Genomic DNA, 21028 nt, shown 5'->3' with positions numbered 1-21028 from the left:
CTATATTCCTATTTTTTCTTAGCACCTTAGTATCTTATAAGTCCAACTAAATGTCTGAACCTAGGCTTTTGGAATTAGACTGCCTAATTTCAAATCCTGGCTGCAATACTTACTAGCTGTGTGATTTCGGGAAAGTTACTTTTGGTATCTGAGTTTCCTCATCTATAATCACAGTACTTAATAAACAGGGCTATTGTGAAACTAGTTGAGATAACGCATGAAAACACTTAACATGGTAAGTTTCAATAATTATCTCTTGCTGGTTCAAATATTTCCCTTAACAACTGTCAAACAACTATCATGTTCAACCCTATGCTTCTGACTTACTCATGTAAGACAACAGCTTTTCTTATACATTGTATTTCTTATATTCTTTTTCATCAAGTCCTGTCATTTCCTCTCTTAAAATGCTGCTTGAGAACTTTGTAACAATGAGAGCTGACTAGTGCGGTAACAATCTATGCCACAAATACTGATTTCTCCAAGTCTTTAAAGTATTCCAGTACGGAATAAATGACTTTCTTGTAAGCATGCAAAAGACAGATTTCTATACTGGAAGACAGATTACATGAGATAAACTCCAAAATCCCTTCCAATTCTAATATTATACAATTCTAACTGCAGTTTTAAGATTGGGCTGCTACACAATGTCATGCTTTAAGTAAATGGAAACCATAAGCCTATTATACACTGAAGCATTACAGCCATGAAGTACAACACTATAGTAATCTCTCTTTATTAGGATAGTCTTGTTTCAGTTTTCAGTCTTGAAAACTCCAGTTAGTACTCACATGACTGAGACTGAGTTTCTTTTATAAAACAAATATGAACAAAAAAATTGGGAGGATGACTATCAATCCCATATAACTATTTTCATTTTGGCATCTTTCAGTCCTTCTTCATATGCACACGTATTTTTAACAAGTTAAAATCAAAACATACATACCAGTTAAACCTGGTTTCTGAGTTAATCTTTTGGTTTTGAAACAAATTCTTTTTGCCATTTCTAAACCAATTTTTTCCATTTTTTGGGTCATATTTAATTAGCATTAAGCTCATATAAATTTCAACTTCTTTGTTTTTTACCCTTTTGTTACTTAAGCCTTAAACCATTAGACTGTATTACCAAATACAGCCCCGAAAGGCATGCTCAGTATTTTCTGTGAAACTAATGACACTTACCTATGATGGTAGAACGCAAATGTCCAACATGAAATTTTTTGGCAACATTAGGTGAACTGCAAGATAATTGCAAAAGTTTATTTTTTCTGTTCTAAGAACAAGAGTTCTAAAATGAACTAGGTTATAGCTCCATAGTTTAATACAATTGTGGACTACAGCCTTTGGTAATTTAGGGCAAAGATAGTTAAAGATTAGACATTTAGAGCAAAGATAAATTAGACCTCAGAAAGAACCATCCTTAGTGAAATTGATCCTGTGACTCTTTTTTTTAAAGATAGTAGTCATCTTTTCTTTTGTAAATTTATTTATTTATTTTTGGCTGTGTTGGGTCTTCGTTTCTGTGCGAGGGCTTTCTCTAGTTGCGGCAAGTGGGGACCACCCTTCATCGCGGTGCGCGGGCCTCTCACTATCGCGGCCTCTCCTGTTGCGGAGCACAGGCTCCAGACACGCAGGCTCAGCAGTTGTGGCTCACGGGCCCAGCTGCTATGCGGCATGTGGGATCTTCCCACACCTGGGCTCGAACCTGTGTCCCCTGCATTGGCAGGCGGATTCTCAACCACTGCACCACCAGGGAAGCCCGATCCTGTGACTCTTGAGGTAGTCACATAACATACACAGAAGTGGCACACTTAGGAAGCAGATACATTTGAGGACTGATAAAAAGATGAGGAAATTCAGACATATGTTTTGATACAAACAATGTACATTATTAGAAATTAAGTTTAGTGCACTACTTCTCAATTCTTTAACTCCTTAAAAATTATTGGGGACCCCAAAGAAATTTTGCTTATATGAGTAATATCTATCAATATTTATTGTATCAGAAATTAAAACAAAAATATAGAAATATTTATATATAAAGCTTCCCAGGATAACCAGAAATAGGATTTACCACTCCAAATTCTCAAGCAACACATTTATTACTCTTGGTGGTTGAGACGTTGTAATCAATAATTTAACAATAGCAAATGCTTCTAGAGCACACTCACTATCTGACAGGCACAGTGTGACACACTTTACATGCATTAATTCACTTAATGCTCAGAAGAGCTGTGATGTAAGGTACTCTCATCTTTTATTTGTGATGAGGGACTTGAGATACAAAAAGGAAAAAAGATAATGAAGCAAATTTGGCAATATCTTGAGGACTCTTGAACCTGGGTGATGAGCCTATGGGACTTAACATACCTTTCCTCTATTTTGTGTATGTTTGAAAATTTCATAAGTTTTTCAATATTAAAAAAAGATATATTAACTAGAACACAGCTGGTTAAAATTGGTAAAGGGACTTCCCACAGTGGTTAAGAAACCGCCTGCCAATTCAGGGGACACGGGTTCAAGCCCTGGTCCAGGAAGACCCCACATGCCGCGGAGCAACTAAGCCCGTGCGCCGCAACTACTGAGCCTGAGCTCTTGAGGCCGCGCGCCACAACTACTGAAGCCAAGGAGCCTACAGCCCATGCTCCGCAACAAGAGAAGCCACCGCAATGAGAAGCCTGCGCACTGCAATGAAGAGTAGCTCCCACTGGCCGCAACTAGAGAAAGCCCGTGTGCAGCGAAGAAGACCCAATGCACCAGAAATAAAATAAATAAATAAATTTATATTAAAAAAAAAAGTGGTAAAAACAGAGCTTAATTTTGGTCTGTCTCCAAAGCATTGTTATCAATATTTACCCTTTTAAGGGTATTACAATTTAAAAACTTGATCCTACAGATACCTGTGCACAATTGTGAAGTCATGAAACTATGAGGATATTCATTTAATCATTATTTAGAAAGAAAGCAAATGTTCTTCAATAGGGTTAAAACAACCAGGAAACAAGAAAGATATATACAACACTGGTTTTACGAAACTAAACAACAGGACAGTGAAGGACTGTGATCCCTATGAGGAACGTCAGCCAACAGGGTGACCCTTAGGACTGCCTTACTAGCAAATTCGTGATATGCAGCTAAAGCAGAACAATCTATACCATGAAATGTTTATATTAGAAAAGAAGAAAGGTTTCAAATCAATGACCTAAAGCTCTCCTGTAAGAAACTAGAAAGGGAGGCTCAAACCAAATCCAAAGTAAGCAGAATAAAAGAGAGTAATACAGATGAAGGTTAAAAAAAAAAAATGACAGAGAAACTGTTATATCTCCTAATCGTAGTGGTGGTGATGAGACCTGGACATCTTTGACAAAACTCATCAAATTACATGTTGAAATATGGTGAACTGTATTGTACTGTATGTAATTATACCTCAATAAAGCTGATTAAAAAAAAAAATCTCCAGACAACAGAATACTATGAAATAATAAAAATAAGCCAGCCCTGGATGTACTGATATTAAAGGAATGTAAGCTACATTGTTTAATGAAAAAAGCAAGGAGAAGAACAGCAAATAATGTGTGTGATTTGTTTACAAATGCACAGAATATCTCTAGGTGGGTAACCAAGAAACTGGTATTGGTGAATGCCCATATGGAGAGAACTGGGAAACTAGGTTAGGGAGTACACATCCTTCTCACTGAATACCCTTTTGTAATCTTTGAATTTTTAAAAACTAGGTATTTATATTATCTGTCTAATAATAAAAAAGCTTTCACATAGCTTTTGCATTGTTTTAAAAAAATGAGTATAGTTGATTTACATTATATAAGTTCCAGGCATACAACAGTGAATCACAACTTTTAAAGATTATACTCCATTTATAGTTATTATAAAAATGTTGGCTATAGTCCCTGTGCTGTACAATATATCCTTGTAGCTTATTTTATACATAGTAGTTTGTATGTCTACCTCTACCTTGCCCCTCCCTACTTCCCTCTCCCCACTGGTAACCACAAGTTTGTGCTCTATATCTGTGAGTCTGTTACTTTTTTGTTATATTCATTAGTCTATTTTTTAGGTTCCACATATAAATAATAACATACAGTATTTGTCTTTTTCTGTCTGACTTATTTCACTTAGCACAATGCCCTCCAAGTCCATCCATGTTGCTGTAAATGGCAAAATTTCATTCTTTTTTATGGCTGAGTACTATTCCATTGTGTGTGTGTGTGTCTGCACACACACGTGTCTTCTTTATCCAGTCATCTGTTGATAATACTTAGGCTGCTTCCATATCTTGCCTACTGTAAATAACACTGCTATGAACATTGGGGTGCATGTATCTTTTTGAATTAGTGTTTTCATTTTCTTCAGATGTATACCCAGGAGTGATATTGCTGGACCACATGGTAGCTCCATTTTTAGTTTTTTGAGGAATCTCCATACTGTTTTCCACAGTGGCTGCATCAATTTACATTCTCACCAACAGTGCACGAGGTTTCCCTTTTCTCACATTTTTGCCAACATTTGTTATTTGTGGTCTTTTTGATGATACCCATTCTGAGGTGTGAGGTGGTATCTCATTGTGGTTTTGATTTGCATTTCTCTGATGACTAGCCATGTTGAGCATCTTATTTTTTGTTTTTTAAATAAATTTATTTATTTATTTATGGCTGCATTGGGTCTTCATTGCTGTGCACGGGCTTTCTCTAGTTGCGGCAAGTGGGGGCTACTCTTCATTGCTGTGCGCGGGCTTCTCATTGTGGTGGCTTCTCTTGTTGCAGAGCACGGGTTCTAGGCATGTGGGCTTCAGTAGTTGTGGCTCTCAGGCTCAGTAGCTGTGGCTCACGGACTCTAGAGCGCAGGCTCAGTAGTTGTGGCGCACGGGCTTAGTTGCTCCGTGGCATGAGGGATCTTCCAGGACCAGGGCTCGAACCCGTGTTCCCTAAATTGGCAGGCAGTTCTTAACTGCTGTGCCATCAGGGAAGTCCCCCATGTTGAGCATCTTTTCATGTGCCTGTTGGCCACAGCTTTTGTACTTTTTCTTTAGAATTAGAAGAACTGAGTCTATCTAGGGCTTCACAAAACCTCCCTTGAAATCATCAATTTGCCATTCTCTGGCACCACATTCCTGCTCAGAAGGGAATACAATGATATGGAAAATACAAATTCAATTCCTTTGGCAATCAAAGTAACTACTATGAATACAATTTGGACACTTTACTGAAAATTAAAAAAAAATTCTTTCATGTAATTTCCTCAATCTTGTAAGAAAAGAGATAATATTACTCTTATTTTCCATACAAGAAAAGAGACTAGAGAGATAAACTGTCCCATCTAAGATGACTGAATCAGTTACTAAGTGAAAACTGGTACCCTGATCTGCTGGACTTCCATATTACCAGAGGTCCTCAAGTTGTTTTGTGAGAACACTTCACACTGGGGAACAGCAGGGAGTGGGGAAGACTGTGTTGACGAAAGAAGAGGAAAGGCTACCACTGCTGGCTGTGCTCCTGCAGATTTGATTGGAACAAAATAGGAAAGGCTGACTCTGCAGAGAGGAGAGAGGCAACAGTAGTTAGCTTCAATTCTTACTCTACCTACCAGGTAGAGCCCAAGCCCAGGGGGGACAGTCATCTACGCTGGCACTTTATCACACTGCTCCTGGATCAGACAAAATATAGGGAAACCAACCATATATCAATATATCAGGGAGGCAGGAAAGGTTAAGGATACAGGATTCAGAATCAGCTCTGTGACTATGAGCAAGTTCCTTGACCTATCATCACCATCATCATCTCAATTTAAGGGGTAAGTTTCTTGAACACAGTGATTCTATCTCTTGCTTTGAGGGGAAAGTTGCCTGGTATATTAAAGAAACTCTGTAGTTAAAGAAATTCTCTCCTCCCACCTCTCTCATTTTCAGGACAAATTCAATAATAATGTTTTCTATCAATTTTTACCCTCTCCTCTACCTGTTTGTCTCTACTTTGAAACCACAATGATAAGCGCCACAGCAACTGGAAAACTTCTAAGGGAGAAAGCAGCTATGGTCCCACAGCAATGCCAGATGGAAAATAACAGAGAGCAAAGATGGCTGCTGGGAAATGGACTTTGTTTTCATCAGCATTCAGATGCTCGTTTAAGTTCCAGCCTTCCTTAACTGCTTTAGAAAAAAGTTGAGAGAGGCAAATCTATAAGCAAATAAACTGCCATTCAAAAAGCCTATAGACTACAACTCAAATAGAACATGTTATTTTTAGACATAAGCATAAACAAAAAAGAGCATTATATGGGAAACACAAACTTTGGAGAAAAGCCAAAGAATCAGTGAGTAAGAAAGACTAAGGTCTTGGTATTTTGAGCTTGGCTGGGGAGAAGGGATGGTGAAGGGGAAGTGAACGTTGAGAAGAAGGCATTAAAAGTGAGCACTGGTGGCAACTTTTCATGTTTTCGTGTTTCAAGAAACTTGTGATGGCACTATTTCAAGGGTGAATGGGTAGTAACAGATATTATTCTTCTTTCCTACTGATTTTCCTTTGCTGTTGGTTAGGTAAGAGCAAGGAGTGTACAAGTACTGAAGTACCTCCCCAGAGAAGGGTATGTGTCCTGCATCACTGTAAAGACATGAATGAAAAGAATTAAAGGTGGCTACAAACTCTTTGCCACTCTCCGTTAAGAGGTGTAATCTACTCCCCTGCTCTGAATCAGGGATGATCTCGTGACTTGCTTTGACCAGCTGACAGTGACAGAAGTGATGATGTGCCTGTTACAAAACCAGATATTTTACTACCTTGGAGCCCTGAGCACCTTTGTAAAGAGGTCTGGCTATTCTGCTGGAGAATGCAGAGAGAGAGACGCCTGGCCGGCCCTCAGGTGAGATGCCAGACAAGTAAATGAGCCACCCGGATTTCTAGTCCTAGTATAATGTCTAGATGACCAGAGTTGCATAAGTGACCACAGGCAAGTAAAAGAATCATTAGGCTATGTCCTCCCTGTTTTCCTGGTCTACAGAGTCATGAACGTTAAAGTGGTTGTTGTTTTAAGACACTAATCAGGAGTGTGGCAAACTTTTTCTTAAAGAGCCAGATAGCAAATATTTTAGGCCATCTGGTCTCTATCTCAATTATTCAACTCTACTGAACTCAACTGCCATTAGAGTATGAAAGTAGCCACTGTGACAATATGTAAATGAATGTGCAAGCCTGTATTCCAATAAAACTTTATTTACAAAAACATGGCAGGCTGGATTTTGCCCATGGGCTAAAGTTTGCCAATCCCTGTATCAAGTTTTGTAGTGGCTTGTTATGCAAGAGATGACTGAAATGATGGCAACTTTTCTTGGGGGATGGCCTTAGTGTAGTTCCTCTTTGGGGTGAGGATGACTGCAGAAGTCCCTCTCTGTTCTTTTGATGCAACAACGTTTACACTAAACTTTAAATATCTTGATTGGAGCACAGCAGTAGCGTAAGATTTATTCATAACATATATCTGCTCTATAAAAAGGTTAGCTTACTCAACAATCAGTCCTTATCATAAACAGATGAGTTTACCCAGTCTTAGAGGGCCTGCTTTTTCTAAGAACATGACTGAGTGGCAGAGACAGTACAAATGCGGAATCCATGAAACCCATTCACCTCTGATTACTCCAGGTACTAATCATAACTAAGTTTAACTAAGTTATCATCATAAATTATAATGATGAGTTAGAAAACTTGAAATATTTGCCATGTCAATTTTTAAAAATCTTCCACAAAAACATATACTTAAGACAGAGGCTCTAGAAAGTTCTATCTTTCTAAGTGGGAAAGCAGCTCATCGAAGCTCTTCCTTGGCTTTTAGGAAGGCAAATACAATATCTCTAATAATGTTCAAGAGCTGTCATCCTGTCAGCTGTACCCTGAAAGTGATCCCTTTTCTATTTTGGTTACCTAAAAACAATTCATAGATTAGATGGTTTTATTGATGGCATATAAGAAAGTTATCATGAAGACTATTTAGAGGCACATTAAAATGTCAGGCTATTTCTCTGGTAATTTTAAATAATACGCATTACATGTAATGGACCTTGTGATGTTGGATTTGAACTGGTAACATCAGTAAAAATTGAGTTCCAGTAGTAATAAGCACTCCTACAGCCCAGAACTTGTCTTCTAAATACCTTCCTCACAAAAAGGAACCAGGATTTCTTGGGGGAAATGGACAATTCCAGGTCTGAGTAAGATTGGAACATCTTATACCAAAAAGAAACGTACAGCAAGGCTTAAGGGGACATGCAAAGAGAATAAAGGAGCCTAATCTGGGATAATTTGAGTATAAAAACCAGTAATTTAAAAACAATCTTTTCCATGATCCAGCAATCCCACTTCTGGGTATATATCTAAAGGAAACAAATTATCTTGAAGAGAAATCTGTACTCTCATGTTCACTGCAGCATTATTCACAATAGCCAAGGTATGGAAACAACCTAGGTGTCCATCAGTAGATGAATGGATAAAGAAAATGTGGTATGTATACATAATGGAATATTATTCAGCCTTAAAAATGAAGGAAATTCTGTCATTTGCAACAACATGGATGAAACTGTAGGGCATTATGCTAAGTAAAATGAGCCAGACAGAGAAAGACAAATACTGCATGGTATCACTTATATGTGGGATCTAAAGACTAAAAAGTCAAACTCCCAGAAACAGAGACTGGAGAAGTGGTTTTCAGGGGCTGGAGGCTGGGGGAAATAGGGAGAGGTTGGTAAAAGGGTACAAACTTTCAGCTATAAGACAAGTAAGTTCTGAGGACCTAATGTATAACATGTTGACTATGGTTGACAACACTGTATTGTATAACTGAAATTTGCTAAGCAAGTAGAACAAATGTTCTCACACACATACACAAAAAAAGAAAATATGTGAGGTGATAGATATATTTACTAATTCAAAGGGGGAAATCCTCTCACAATGTACACATATATCAAATCATCATGCTGTACACTTTATCTTACAATTTTATTTGTCAATTCTGCCTCAATAAAGCTAAAAATATATATACATATATTACAAACACAACAAAGCTTGTTCTCTGATAATCACATTACTCTGAAATTCTTAATATGATAGTAACCATTATCTGTGCTTTAGGAGTCTACTAAAAGGAAGAACTAGATCTTCCAAAAAAAAAAAAAAACCACAAAATAGTTAATACATAATTAAAAAAGAAAAACATAACAATCACTAGGTACTTTGATTAAAGTCCAAAATTTTTATTCATGGTTCAATGATCAACTCACTGTGATTTTAAGGAAATAATATAATCTAACTGATTTTTAATTTTTCCATGTGTAATTCTGTGAGATACCAGATGATAACAGTAAAACACTCACCTGCCCAGCCAGTTGATTAACCAACACGTATGATGGGTAGGCACTCACCTGAATTCAACCACGATCTTCTTCTGGGGAAGGCCAGAAAACAGTTCACTTTTTAATCCATATTTTGAGCCATCTTCAATCACTTCTTGTAGTACTGTCTGAAAAGTAAAAGGTATGGGATTTAATGAAGAAAAAATTTGCAATTTTCTTAATTACTTTGTTACTGAGAACTAACTATTGCTAATTTGCTCATTCTAATTTATGGAACTGAGAATTTTATAGTATTGTTAGCAGTACCACCTTCTTCTATCGCTAATGCTAGTCAGAGCAGTCATAACACAGGTTAACATCTACAGGGCCTCTGTGCCCTTTTATACATCATGTCTATTCATCCTTATAGTAGCCAATGATGTAGATACTTTACAGATGAAGAAACTGAAGTTTAGAGAGGTAATTGCCAAAAGTCCCACAGCAAATAGAAACAACAAAACCAGAAGCAGCATCTAATATTTATCAAATGCATATTACGTGCCAGGCACTGTACTAAACATTTTATATGTATTATATGTATTAATTCTCACAACAACCCTAAGAGATGAGTATATTTTTACAAACGAGGAAACACAAGCTCAGACTGGTTAAGTAACTTTCCCAAGGTCATACTGCAAAAACTTTGCTCACTCCACAGCTTATGTGTTAACTCTGCATGGTGCTGCTACTTTTGTGATACTAATGATCACAGTAATGGTAGAAAATAAATAAAAAATTATAATTTAAGTTCCTCTTGGCTACATAAGTAAAAAACAAGGAGGTATCACAGAAACTGCCAAAACATATTCCAGGTTAATTTTTAGTTATTAACATAGAATTACTGTATGGTTCACAAAATTCATACTTTATTTTTTGCTAACAGTGATGATGCATTTATTCATGTATTTACTTTTTACTGTAGGATTTTGAAATTACTGATAGATTTTTATTTACTCATACTGATTTTTGCTTCACACACAGTATTTGAAGTCCTAAAAATGTAGTTTATGACATGAAGAATTCTACTATCATAAGAGCTGGATAAGACAGTCACTTTGGGACTTCCCTGGTGGTGCAGTGGTTAAGAATCCACCTGCCAGTTCAGGGGACATGGGTTTGATCCCTAGTCCAGGAAGATCCCACATACTGCGGAGCAACTAAGCCCGTGTGTCACAACTACTGAGCCCGTGCGCCTGAAGCCCGTGCTCTGCAACAAGAGAAGCCACTACAATGAGAAGCTCACGCACTGCAACAACGCAACTAGAGAAAGCCTGCATACAGCAACGAAGACTCAACACAACCAAATACATAAATAAATAATTTAAAAAAAAAAAGACAGTCACTTAATGGAAAGGGCAGAGAAGGTAGTGGGAGGCAACAAAGCAACACTTTTAAGAAGCATCTATAAGAGTGCCAGGCTCAAGTCTAGATGCTTCTTTCTTATCTTTAAGCCTCACAACATTAAAATGCGCAAAACTTCCCATTTAATAGATGCAAGAACTAAGTGTGTATTTGACCAAGGACAAAGAGAAAATAATATTCTCTTCACTGACACTGTGCATTAGGACATACAGAGAAAGGACTAATATACAGACATTAAGTACAACAGTGCCTGTCCTACATGAGGGACCCATTAAATGTTTGTTACTCCAAGAACATGGGCCACAAGAAGATTGCAAGTGGGAAGGTAAATGTAAGTGAGAGGCAATTCATACTCAGATTATTCAAAGGTTAAGGCCTACCCATCCTTTTGACTTTCTATCCCTTTTTATGTTACAGATGGCAGACTCCACAAAAGGTAATAGCGGTAAGTTAGAATTCTCTTTAACAAATGACCCTTGGTTCATTGATTTCGCTGGCATAAACAAAAAAAAGCAACTTTAATAAAAGACTATCTTACATGCTCCACTTCCAAACCATTCACTGACAATTCGACCTACCTGCTAACTAGCTAGCTTTTTTCTCTACCATTTCACTGCAAGTGCTCTCAAAATCAGTATTCTAAATGCCATACCCAATTGAACACTTTAATTGTATTTAATACATTACTTTTATGAATACATTCTTCTCATAAAATTAAAAAATTAAACAAATTAAGATAAGGCTAAAGTCTAGAGTCCCTTTTGTTCATCTTCCCTAATCCTGGTCCCTTCCTGCTTTCCCCCAGGGTAACTCCTTTTCAAGCATCATTTTAGCTGATTACTACTCCCTTCTCCTTGCAACTACCCTGCTTCCTTGGTTGTAGTGACATCATTCTACTGAATTTTGCTTTCCTTTATTTCCTTTGCAGACCCGTCTTCCACTGCCTGCCCCCACTCCCTACCCTGTGCTCCTTTCTTGCTTCTAGCTCCTTACTTTATGCTTCTCCTAGGTGTAAAGTCCTAAGACTTTACTACTTACCTACCAGAATCTTGTGCTAGAATGATATAGTCAACTCAGGATTGAACATCTCTCTCAGGCACTTCAAACAGAATATACTCCTCTTCCTTCAACGTTCTTCATTTCCATGAATTTCACTCTGAACCCCCCAGCTAACCAAGTCAGAAACCTAGGAGGAGTTCCTAAGATCTACCCTTTTCCCTCAACCTCCAGAACCAATCACCTGTTAATCACCAAGCCCTGCTCATGCTGTCTCCTAAATATTATAATTTTCCCCTCTGCCCTGGTTTAGACCGTCATCATCCGTCAGCTACACTGCTACAAAAACAACTACAACAAAACAATAGCACCTATCTTCTTATATAATATACATATTTAATCAGGTCTATGTTCTGTTTAAAGCCTTCAATGATTCCCTACCACTTAAGAGATTTTACCAGTTTCTGGTTTTTTACTTTACATGCATATCATTTTTACTTTTAATTTTGAGGAAATTGATTTGTTGAAAGGCACTTTGTAATATCCATAAAAATCACAAGTTAGAAGTGTTAGTTTTTTTTGATGTATATAACTATTAAAATGCAATAAATTTCGTAAGTGTAAGAAATACCAAAAAATCATGTGTGCCACCTGTGGTACACGTAACACACCATGGAAAATAATGACAGAGGAAAAAGCTGAAACTCTTAGCATGTTATAAGGTCCTTCATACTGTGTAATTTCATATCCTCCCCCATACCATCCTATGTGCAAATCATCCTCAATCACCTCCCGATTTCCAGACAATGCCATGTTTTTGACTGTACTCTGTCCCAAACTGTCCCCTCTGCCTGGAATGTCTGCCCTTGTATCTCCCAAGTATATTCTTTATCTTCATCCCAATTCAAGGTTACCTCCTGTCTCCTGATAGATTTACTATGAGGGAGTGGGGGAAAAAAATTTACATATACCTTTCTTTACACTAGGATTGCATCTTACACATGCCCTCATTATATAATTCATCCCACTGTCTACCCATCACACATTACACTGTGATATTTTTTATGCTTTGCTTTTTTAGATCATAAGCTCCTTGAGGACAAGATACATGCCATTTTGTCTTTAGATTTCAGTAATACAGTCCCTGGCAAATAATAAGCAGGAAGTTTATTGAATTAGTGGGCACAAAGAAGAATGTCAGTGAGCTAGTAAAGTTCTCTGATATTTTAATAGAGTAAGTTAGAGGCCCATCTATTCACCAGTATGTATGTTTAAAGTTAAGAGGTACTCAGTAATGTAAATGTAGGTACATAAAGAATCTATAACCAGAAATTAAATCTTTCAAAGGTTTCACTTTTTGGAATGCTTTAGCAAATTAACGAATATTCCAATTGGCAGGTGCTTTCTGTTTATCCACCACCATTATATTTTCTGTGGATGATTTTGTCATTTTATCTAATTCTTTATTGGTCAATATATATTTTTAAAATTTATTTTATATATTTATCTTTGGCTGCGTTGGGTCTTCATTGCTGTGCATGGGTTTTCTCCAGTTGCGGCGAGCGGGGGCTACTCTTTGTTGCGGTGCACGGGCTTCTCATTGCGGTAGCTTCTCTTGTTGTGGAGCACAGGCTCTAGGTCATGTGGGCTTCAGTGGTTGCAGGACACAGGCTCAGTAGTTGTGGCTCACAGGCTCTAGAGCACAGGCTCAGTAGTTGTGGTGCATCGGCTTAGCTGCTCCACGGCATGTGGGATCTTCTGGGACCAGGGCTCGAACCCATGTCCCCTGCATTGGCAGGCGGATTCTTAACCACTGCGCCACCAGGGAAGTCCCTGGTCAGCATTTCTTGACGGCTCTCAAAAGAACTTCTAAGGAAGCTACCACTACTTGATTGGTCAGTTCCTTAGTCAAAGTGATTAATCATTCATTCCTTCCATGTGCTCAGCTAATTGACACTACCCATGACTTGAATGCATCCACTGCCTACTGACATAAACTCAATTAGTGAAATAATGAGCAGAGTTAGAGCCACTTAAATCAGTATCTCTCTTCCTTTTTTTTCCCCTTAAGTTTTGGTAGAGCATGCACAGTTGAATTTGGCAAATAAAAATGCATGTGTGCATGTGAAATAAAAAATTGTATTATCCACTGTGTATTTCTAAGGCACACCTAAAAAACAGGATTTTGTTTGCCTTTTTCCTATTTGGTTAAACTCATATTTTCTCTTTTTTTCTCCCCATAAACTGAATTAACTATTATTCAAAGTTAGTTTCTCTTGAAAGTCATCTATAGACTACTGCCAGGTAGAAGTTTGGTACCAAAGTGATAGTTCTTCACAATGATAAGTTCTTCTAGCTTTGAAAAATGTATTATCCAGTCTCAGAGATTTGGCAGTTCCTACTACATTTAATTTCACATTTTAGCCTCCTACCTTTGATGATGATTTATATGAAGACATTATAAGCTATTATTAGTGATCCAAACCTAAGCTAACATTTAATCATCTCTGGTGCTGCCAGTGCTAGTAATTCAATCGCAATGCATGAACAGATACATTTTATGCAAGGCTAAGTTTGGACATGTGGAAACAATGATAAATTCATAATTCTCTGCTTGAGGAGTAAGTTTTGGACATAGATCATTGGCTCCATGTGAATCTCAGTAACTTTAACATGGAAAAAAAAAGTTTTATAATGGTCCTAAGAAGGGTTGAATTTTCTTGATAGGATCTGAAAACTTCAGACATGCAAATGAACATTGTTTAAGGCCTGAAAATAATGGAGCCAGGTGTAGAAGAAATTAGGCTTTGAGCAGATAAGAATTATTATTAAAAAATTATAACACAGGTACATTCAATACTCCCTTTTTCAGACTATGGGTGTTCACTGCTCTAGGATGTATCTTTACTGTGACACTGAGCAGGCTACTGTAAGCAATCTGCTTGTTTCTTTAAAGAAAGTCACACTAATATCCAGATCCTCAAAGCTACAAGGAAGGGAGGGTTTCCATGTGAGAGACAGTAGCTGGACCTCAAAGCCTTAACTCTTTCCCTGCGTTGTCAATTGAGAAGGATTTGGGAATATATTTAATAAGTGAGCTAGTGGGCATCCTTAAACAGATAAAATCTCCTAGTTAATTAATTGTAATAAAGCATGAAAATTCATGGCCATTGAAATTTTAAATTATTAACTATGCCTTGCCTCAAAATATAAACTATATTTCTTTCAGCTAAGCTGGCTGTAAAGGCAAACTCCATCTACCGTAGCACATTTTCCCATAGTAAAATTGCCTATCAAATGGCCTAAACTTTGGAAGGCATGGTGGCAAGTTCCATTTCTCCTTCCATAAACACTGAGACAGCAACTGGAAGAAAGAGTTACTTATTTAAAAATGGTACATTAGAGTCACTGGTTTGTTAAGTTGACACGAAATGTTATCAAGAGCCCAACAAGTTGTAGACACTTTTTAAAAAGCTCAAAACAAATTTTTCTTGTCCTTGTGACGGATTTTGGTTTAACAAGTTTGTCTTGAAGTAACAGTGAAAAAAAGGTAAAAGAAAAAAGTTCAAAGATCTAGAGACAAGCATGAAACACTAACTCTCCTTCAGAAGAATTATAGTGCTGATGGGTAAATGTCTGTAAACTATATAACCTTGGGAAGAAACTATATTATTAGAAATTTTGGTTTTACAGTTATTTTCAATTCAAGACCATAGCATATACTAAGTCTGACCAATCCAACACTGGTGTGTATTTCTTTTTTTAAATTAATAGGCCAAACCATGCATTATGATAAATTTTAAAGTTCAATTGAGATAAAACTCAACAAATGGTCTCATATCCAGGATGACTTGTCCTCCATGGGCTCACTCAAGGGAGACCCAATTCCTCTATGAGGTTTCCCCAACTCCCTTGGGTCATCCAGGTTTTACCATCTCTGATGTTTCTTATGCTTATTGTATCAATCACTTTTTTAAAAAAAATTTGTTTTATTAAGAGAGCTGTCTTATGGTTTCTCTTATATAAATTTTATGCTTCCAACAGATTATAGGCTACCAGAGTGAAACCAGCAGTACCTTTCTTGTATTCAATATGGAGTCCATTAATTCATTTAACAATAGTTATCTCGCACCTACTGCATGCCTGGCACTACGCTAGGAACCGGGGATGTGAGAAAAACAGATGCTATAAGCCCCAATGGAAATTAGAGTTTAAAGAGCAATAGGCATTAATCAAATTGGGAATTCCCTGGCGGTCCAGTGGTTAGAGTTCTGCACTTCCACTGCAGGGGGCACAGGTTCGATCCTTGGTCAGGGAATTAAGATCCTGCTTGCTGCGTGGCACAGCCAGAAAAAAAAAAAAAAAAAAAAGAATAAAATAAATAAAAAATTAATTAAAAAATAAAGTTATAGAAAAAAGATGTAAAATAGCAACTACAATAAGTTTTGCAAAGGAGACATAGACAGTGTTATGAGCGTATATGAATGAAGGGGTCAGAAAGGCACTGCTAGGGAACATCAAGATCCGTAGGATAAGCAGATTTAACTCGGGGTGGCACTCCAGGCAGAGGGATCAGAATGTGCAAAGATTCTGAGGCAAGAGGAGGCACAGTAAGTTCTAAGAACTGGAGGGAAACCACTGTAGCTGAAGCAGAGAGAATGAGTGAAGGTGCAACAGCTGCAACATAACCCATTCTTACCTTTGTTAATAGTTCTCTGTTTATTTTGAAATTTACAGTCCCTGGACCAGTGCTGATTTCACTCACCACCGTGTCACATTTTAGCTGAAAAGATAACAAATCAAGTAAAACAGGCATGTTATGAAATAGGCTTAATGAGCTTTGTAGTTCTAACCCAATCGGATTGGCTCCCAAGGGCAGCAGGTGGGTCCTCTCTCACAGTCATCGTGTCTGGACCTCGGCCTTAGCCCGTCTCCCCAGTTCCATCATTCTATTTGCATTTACACGTTTTCTTCTTTTCCAGGCTAGAATGCTACTCTCTATTCGAAATCTCTCTCTTCCTCTTTCCCATTCTCTCACTTCAAATTATCTTTCTAATGTGGAAAAAAGGGAGCATCACTTTACCCCCACCCTATGTACCCTGACATGCAATGAATTCTTTTTATTTCATCCGCCTTGCATGAGAGTGACAGAACATGACATTCTGTCAAGGCATCCGCTAGAACAACTCACACCCACACATAAAATGTAAATAATTTAAATGCTCGGTCTTCAATGGATAAGCTTTACATTTTTAACCAACTAGATGTTCAAAGCACCCGAGATACCCATGAATCTTGAAGAAATACCTGCTGTCACTGAGGAGCCACTAGCCTTTATTTTTGAGAACTCACAGGAGAAGGAGGAAATAAATCTTGTAATTAGGATAATTTTATTCCTGGTATACTTCCTGATAAAAATCTGGGGTAATTTCTGTGGTCAAATAAACATTTACTTAGCTACCAAAGCTCCTTTATCATATTCATTCTTTAAGCATTTTTTTCTATGAAAGTGACTTTCATTGTTTGGACTCTTCAGTGTGCCCATGCCCTCCTCTGTGTCACATGTAATAACCTTATTTTAAAAAAAAACTTCCCCCCAAACCTGCTTTTCTGAAGGTATTACACTAACAATTTAGACGTGGTCACAATCCTTTCAATTCCTCTTTTAGATACGGAACCCATCAGAGAAATTAGAAATGGAAGAGGTTTGTTAAATCATCTAACCACTTCTTCTCCGCAATCATGATTCTATTTACATCTAATCATTTCTTCTCATATTTTAACGTTCATCTTCCCAGAAACTTATTTTAAAAATTGCAACCCACTGCTCTAATTTATAAAGCTTGTTCTACTAAATCAGAAGTCCATCCAGCTTCAATCTGTAAATTTAATTAACGCTTCAGTCTTCCTGTAAGTAGTTAATCAAAAAATTGAATAATGTCAGCTCAAGAGGAATGTTTTATACCTAATTTCAAAAACCATCTTAACCTTACAGTATGCAGCTAAAATAAATTTAAATTATACTTTTCAAGGTGCCTTGAACAAAAATGCTATTAAATTCATTATTATGGCTGAGATAGCCTGCAGAGATAGCTTGTAGAGTAGTTTTTTCTTTGAAATACTGCATTTATTATAATGTCAAAAAGAGATAATAGTGCTAAAGTACCTTCTCTGCCAGTCTCATGGCTTGAAGTTGAATATCTGGTCTTGAATGGCCATTGTTGTGTTCCAATAGAGAATCCACAGAAAGCTGAAAGTCAGCTACTTCTCTAAAGACAGACATTGAAACAGGAAAAGGCTGTTACCTTAAAAACATTACTAGTGTAACAAACAAACAAATGAAAATGACTAATTACTCTGTTCTCTACATTGACACAATTTTATCAGAAGGCATTACACTTTCAAAATATAAAGCAATCAGAAATATCATCACCTTGTATTGATTTAGAACTTTATCTTGCATCACCTTACAAAACTCTTCCTCTTCCATTACCTAGTTGTAGCTTTATGATATCTCTGTGGGAGAGGCAGAGCAACCACCTTATTTGATAGATGTGAAAAACGATGTCCAGCAAGTTCAATGTCTCCCCTAAAAATCCTCCTGCAACTAATAAGCAGACTCAGTAAAAAGCTCAAGTCTCTTGACTGCTTCTATCAGTACAAATCTTCTTCCACTATTCCACATGCTTCCTTCATTCAAGTCCCTTCATTGACCTTCAAATGACCAAAGCACAATTTAAAAAAAATGTTGTAATCTGAGTTTCAACATGAGAGGAAGAATATTCTTCTTAACACTGAGTAGTTCCTTAAGGAGACAGATAGTGCTGTTCTTTTCATTGGGTTGGTGATGAAACAATGCAAAAACAAAGAAACCAAGAAAGAAACACAAAGCAACCGATTAGTGAAAACAATCATTTGCTTCAGAAGAGCAGTTATCTCTAGGAAAGGATGGTAGGGAGTGGAATCAAAGAAGTACATGCAGGTGGCTTCAATGGTATCTATAATGTTTGATTTCTGAAAACAAAAATTTGGAAAAAAATTAAGACCTGACATTCGAAAGCGAGCATGAGTGTTCATTACATTATTCGCTATAAATTTTCTGTAGCTTGAAATCTTCTAGGTGTAAAAATAATTTTAATTAATATAAAAACATCCACATAATTACCAACACTGAACATCCTCTGACGTTTAATAATGAACTAGAGAATGAGACTTTACGGGCAGGATAAGTGGGTTGAACCATTATCTGTCTAGCCCATCTGTAATGCAAAATAGAAGAGCACAAATCACTTCCTTCTTACCACTCTTGAAATTCAGGCACATGTCTAAAAAATTCTGTGTGGCTTCTGATCACATTAAAGAAACCAGTCAATAATGACCATTAAGAATTTTCCTGAGCCTTGAGAAGTGACCAGGGCATCAGAGTAGGAAGACCCTGAGCTTCCTTCCTTCCACATGCACACCAAAATTGCAGCGATTTACAGAGCAACTATCCATGAAATCCACCTGAAGAGTAGGAGAAACTATCTCCTACTGCTAAGGAAGGAACCACAATAAGACTAGTAAGAGGGGCAGAGATGTGGTAGAGTCAAGGCCCACAAACGGGAGGATAATTACAATTACAGAGGTTTTCTCCAAGGAGCAAAGCCCCACACTGGGTTCCCCAGCCTGGGGGTCTACACTGGGAAGATGAGCCTGCAGCATTTTGGTTTTGAAAGCCAGTGGGGCTTACTTTCAGGAGAGCCAGAGGACTGTGGGAAATATAAACTCCACTCTTAAAGGGTACATACAAAATTTCACAAGCTCTAAGACCAGGGCAAAAGCATAACTCGAAAGGAGCATGGGTCAGACCCACTTGCGGATCTTGGAGAGCCTCCCAAAGAGCAGGAGGCAAATGGAGCTCACCCTGGGGACAGAGATGCTGACAGCAGCCAATTTAGGGAGCTCATCCCATGAGGACACTGGTGCTGGTATGCGTCATTTTGAAACCCTCCCTCTAGCTTATTAGTGCTGGGACCCAGCTTCATGCACCAGCCAGTCCTCACCACCCCTGGGATACCCCAGGCAGGGACCTGGCCCCACCCAGCAGTGGGCTGACACTAGCCCTGGGATCCCCAAGCTGCCAGAGGTGGTCATAGGACCCTCTTTACCCACTGGGGTGGACACCAGCCCTGGGACTCCCTAGGCCCTGCAGCAAGAGACACAGCTTCGCCCACTAGTGGGCCAGCATTAGACTCTGGATCCACTGGGACACATCCCCACCCAACAGAACACTGCCATCACCTCCAGGATAGCTTGGGCACCTCAGCCAGCCATGTCAGGATATGACCACACTCACCAGTGGGCCATCACCAGCCCTGTCAAGAATCAACCCTGCCCACCAGGAGGCCACCACCAGCCCCGGGACCACCCAACGCCACGGCCCTATCCATCAGCAAGCTGACACTAACTCTGGGACTCTGAGCCCTGCAGCCAGCCGCCCCAGGACTTAGCTCCCCACCAGAGGGCCAGCACTAGCCCCAGGACCCCCTGCAGCTCTGTAGCCAGTCACCTTCTGAACCAGCCCTGCCCACCTGCTGGCCTGCACCAGGCCCTGGACTCCCCTGGCAACACAGCCAGCCACACCAGGACCCAGCCCTCCTGACCAGCCTGTCAGCACCAGTAATTGGACACATCAGGCCAAGCAGCTAGCTGGGCAGGGACACAGCCCCACCAGCTGAAGGTCAGATGTTTCAGGATCTCCAGAGCTGCCAGCTGCCCTGGGACTTGGCCCTGCCCACCAGTGAGCAGGCACTAGCCCTGGAACCTACTGGGCCTTGGCCCAGCCCCAGTGGGCTGACACTGTCACTGGGACCACTAGGGCCTCGCAGCTACAGATGCCAGGACCTGGCTCTGCCCACCAATGGGCCAGCACTAGCCCTAGGACCCACTGGGGCTCTGTAGCCAGTTGCCTAGCAACCGGGTCCCAGCCATCTATTGGTTGGTACCAGGACCAGGACTCCCCTGGCCATGAACTCCACTGCACCAGGATCTGGCCCCACCTACCAGTGACTGGCAGCCTTCACACAAGGCAGGGCCTGGCAACCCACTGTCCTACTCACAAAAGAGCCAGGCCTACTTGCATGCCCAGAGTAGTCAGCCTGCCACAATAGAAAGACCCAAAAAGACCACACAGGGGACACCTCTAAAGCATATGACTCTAGTGACCAGAGGGGAGCGTGCTGCTAGGACCCACATGAAGTTTTCTACATAAGGTCACTTGTCTAGAATAGGAAATGT

At 39.0% G+C, this 21028-nt stretch overlaps 1 protein-coding gene across 3 annotated transcripts in view; it reads right to left on the bottom strand.

Annotated features, from left to right (window-relative positions):
* RARS2 (arginyl-tRNA synthetase 2, mitochondrial) overlaps positions 1–21028 on the bottom strand; it is an 84666-nt gene that overhangs the window by 27857 nt on the left and 35781 nt on the right. For 2 of the 3 annotated variants that reach the window (XM_007195931.2, XM_057527547.1), the window contains 4 exons: positions 17916–18018; positions 16449–16532; positions 9422–9519; positions 1183–1238 (listed from right to left, as the gene is read on the bottom strand). In XM_007195931.2, coding sequence (XP_007195993.2) covers positions 1183–1238; positions 9422–9519; positions 16449–16532; positions 17916–18018 — 341 coding nt within the window. Of the gene's footprint in view, positions 1–1182; positions 1239–9421; positions 9520–16448; positions 16533–17915; positions 18019–18182; positions 18266–21028 lie in introns of all 3 variants that reach the window. The other variant, XM_028162297.2, reaches the window with a different exon arrangement.

The sequence above is a fragment of the Balaenoptera acutorostrata genome, chromosome 14 (genome assembly GCF_949987535.1).
Source record: "Balaenoptera acutorostrata chromosome 14, mBalAcu1.1, whole genome shotgun sequence".
Lineage (NCBI taxonomy): Eukaryota > Metazoa > Chordata > Mammalia > Artiodactyla > Balaenopteridae > Balaenoptera > Balaenoptera acutorostrata.
The sequence above is the reverse complement of the archived record's forward strand: the minus strand, read 5'-3'. Positions and strand labels throughout refer to the sequence as shown.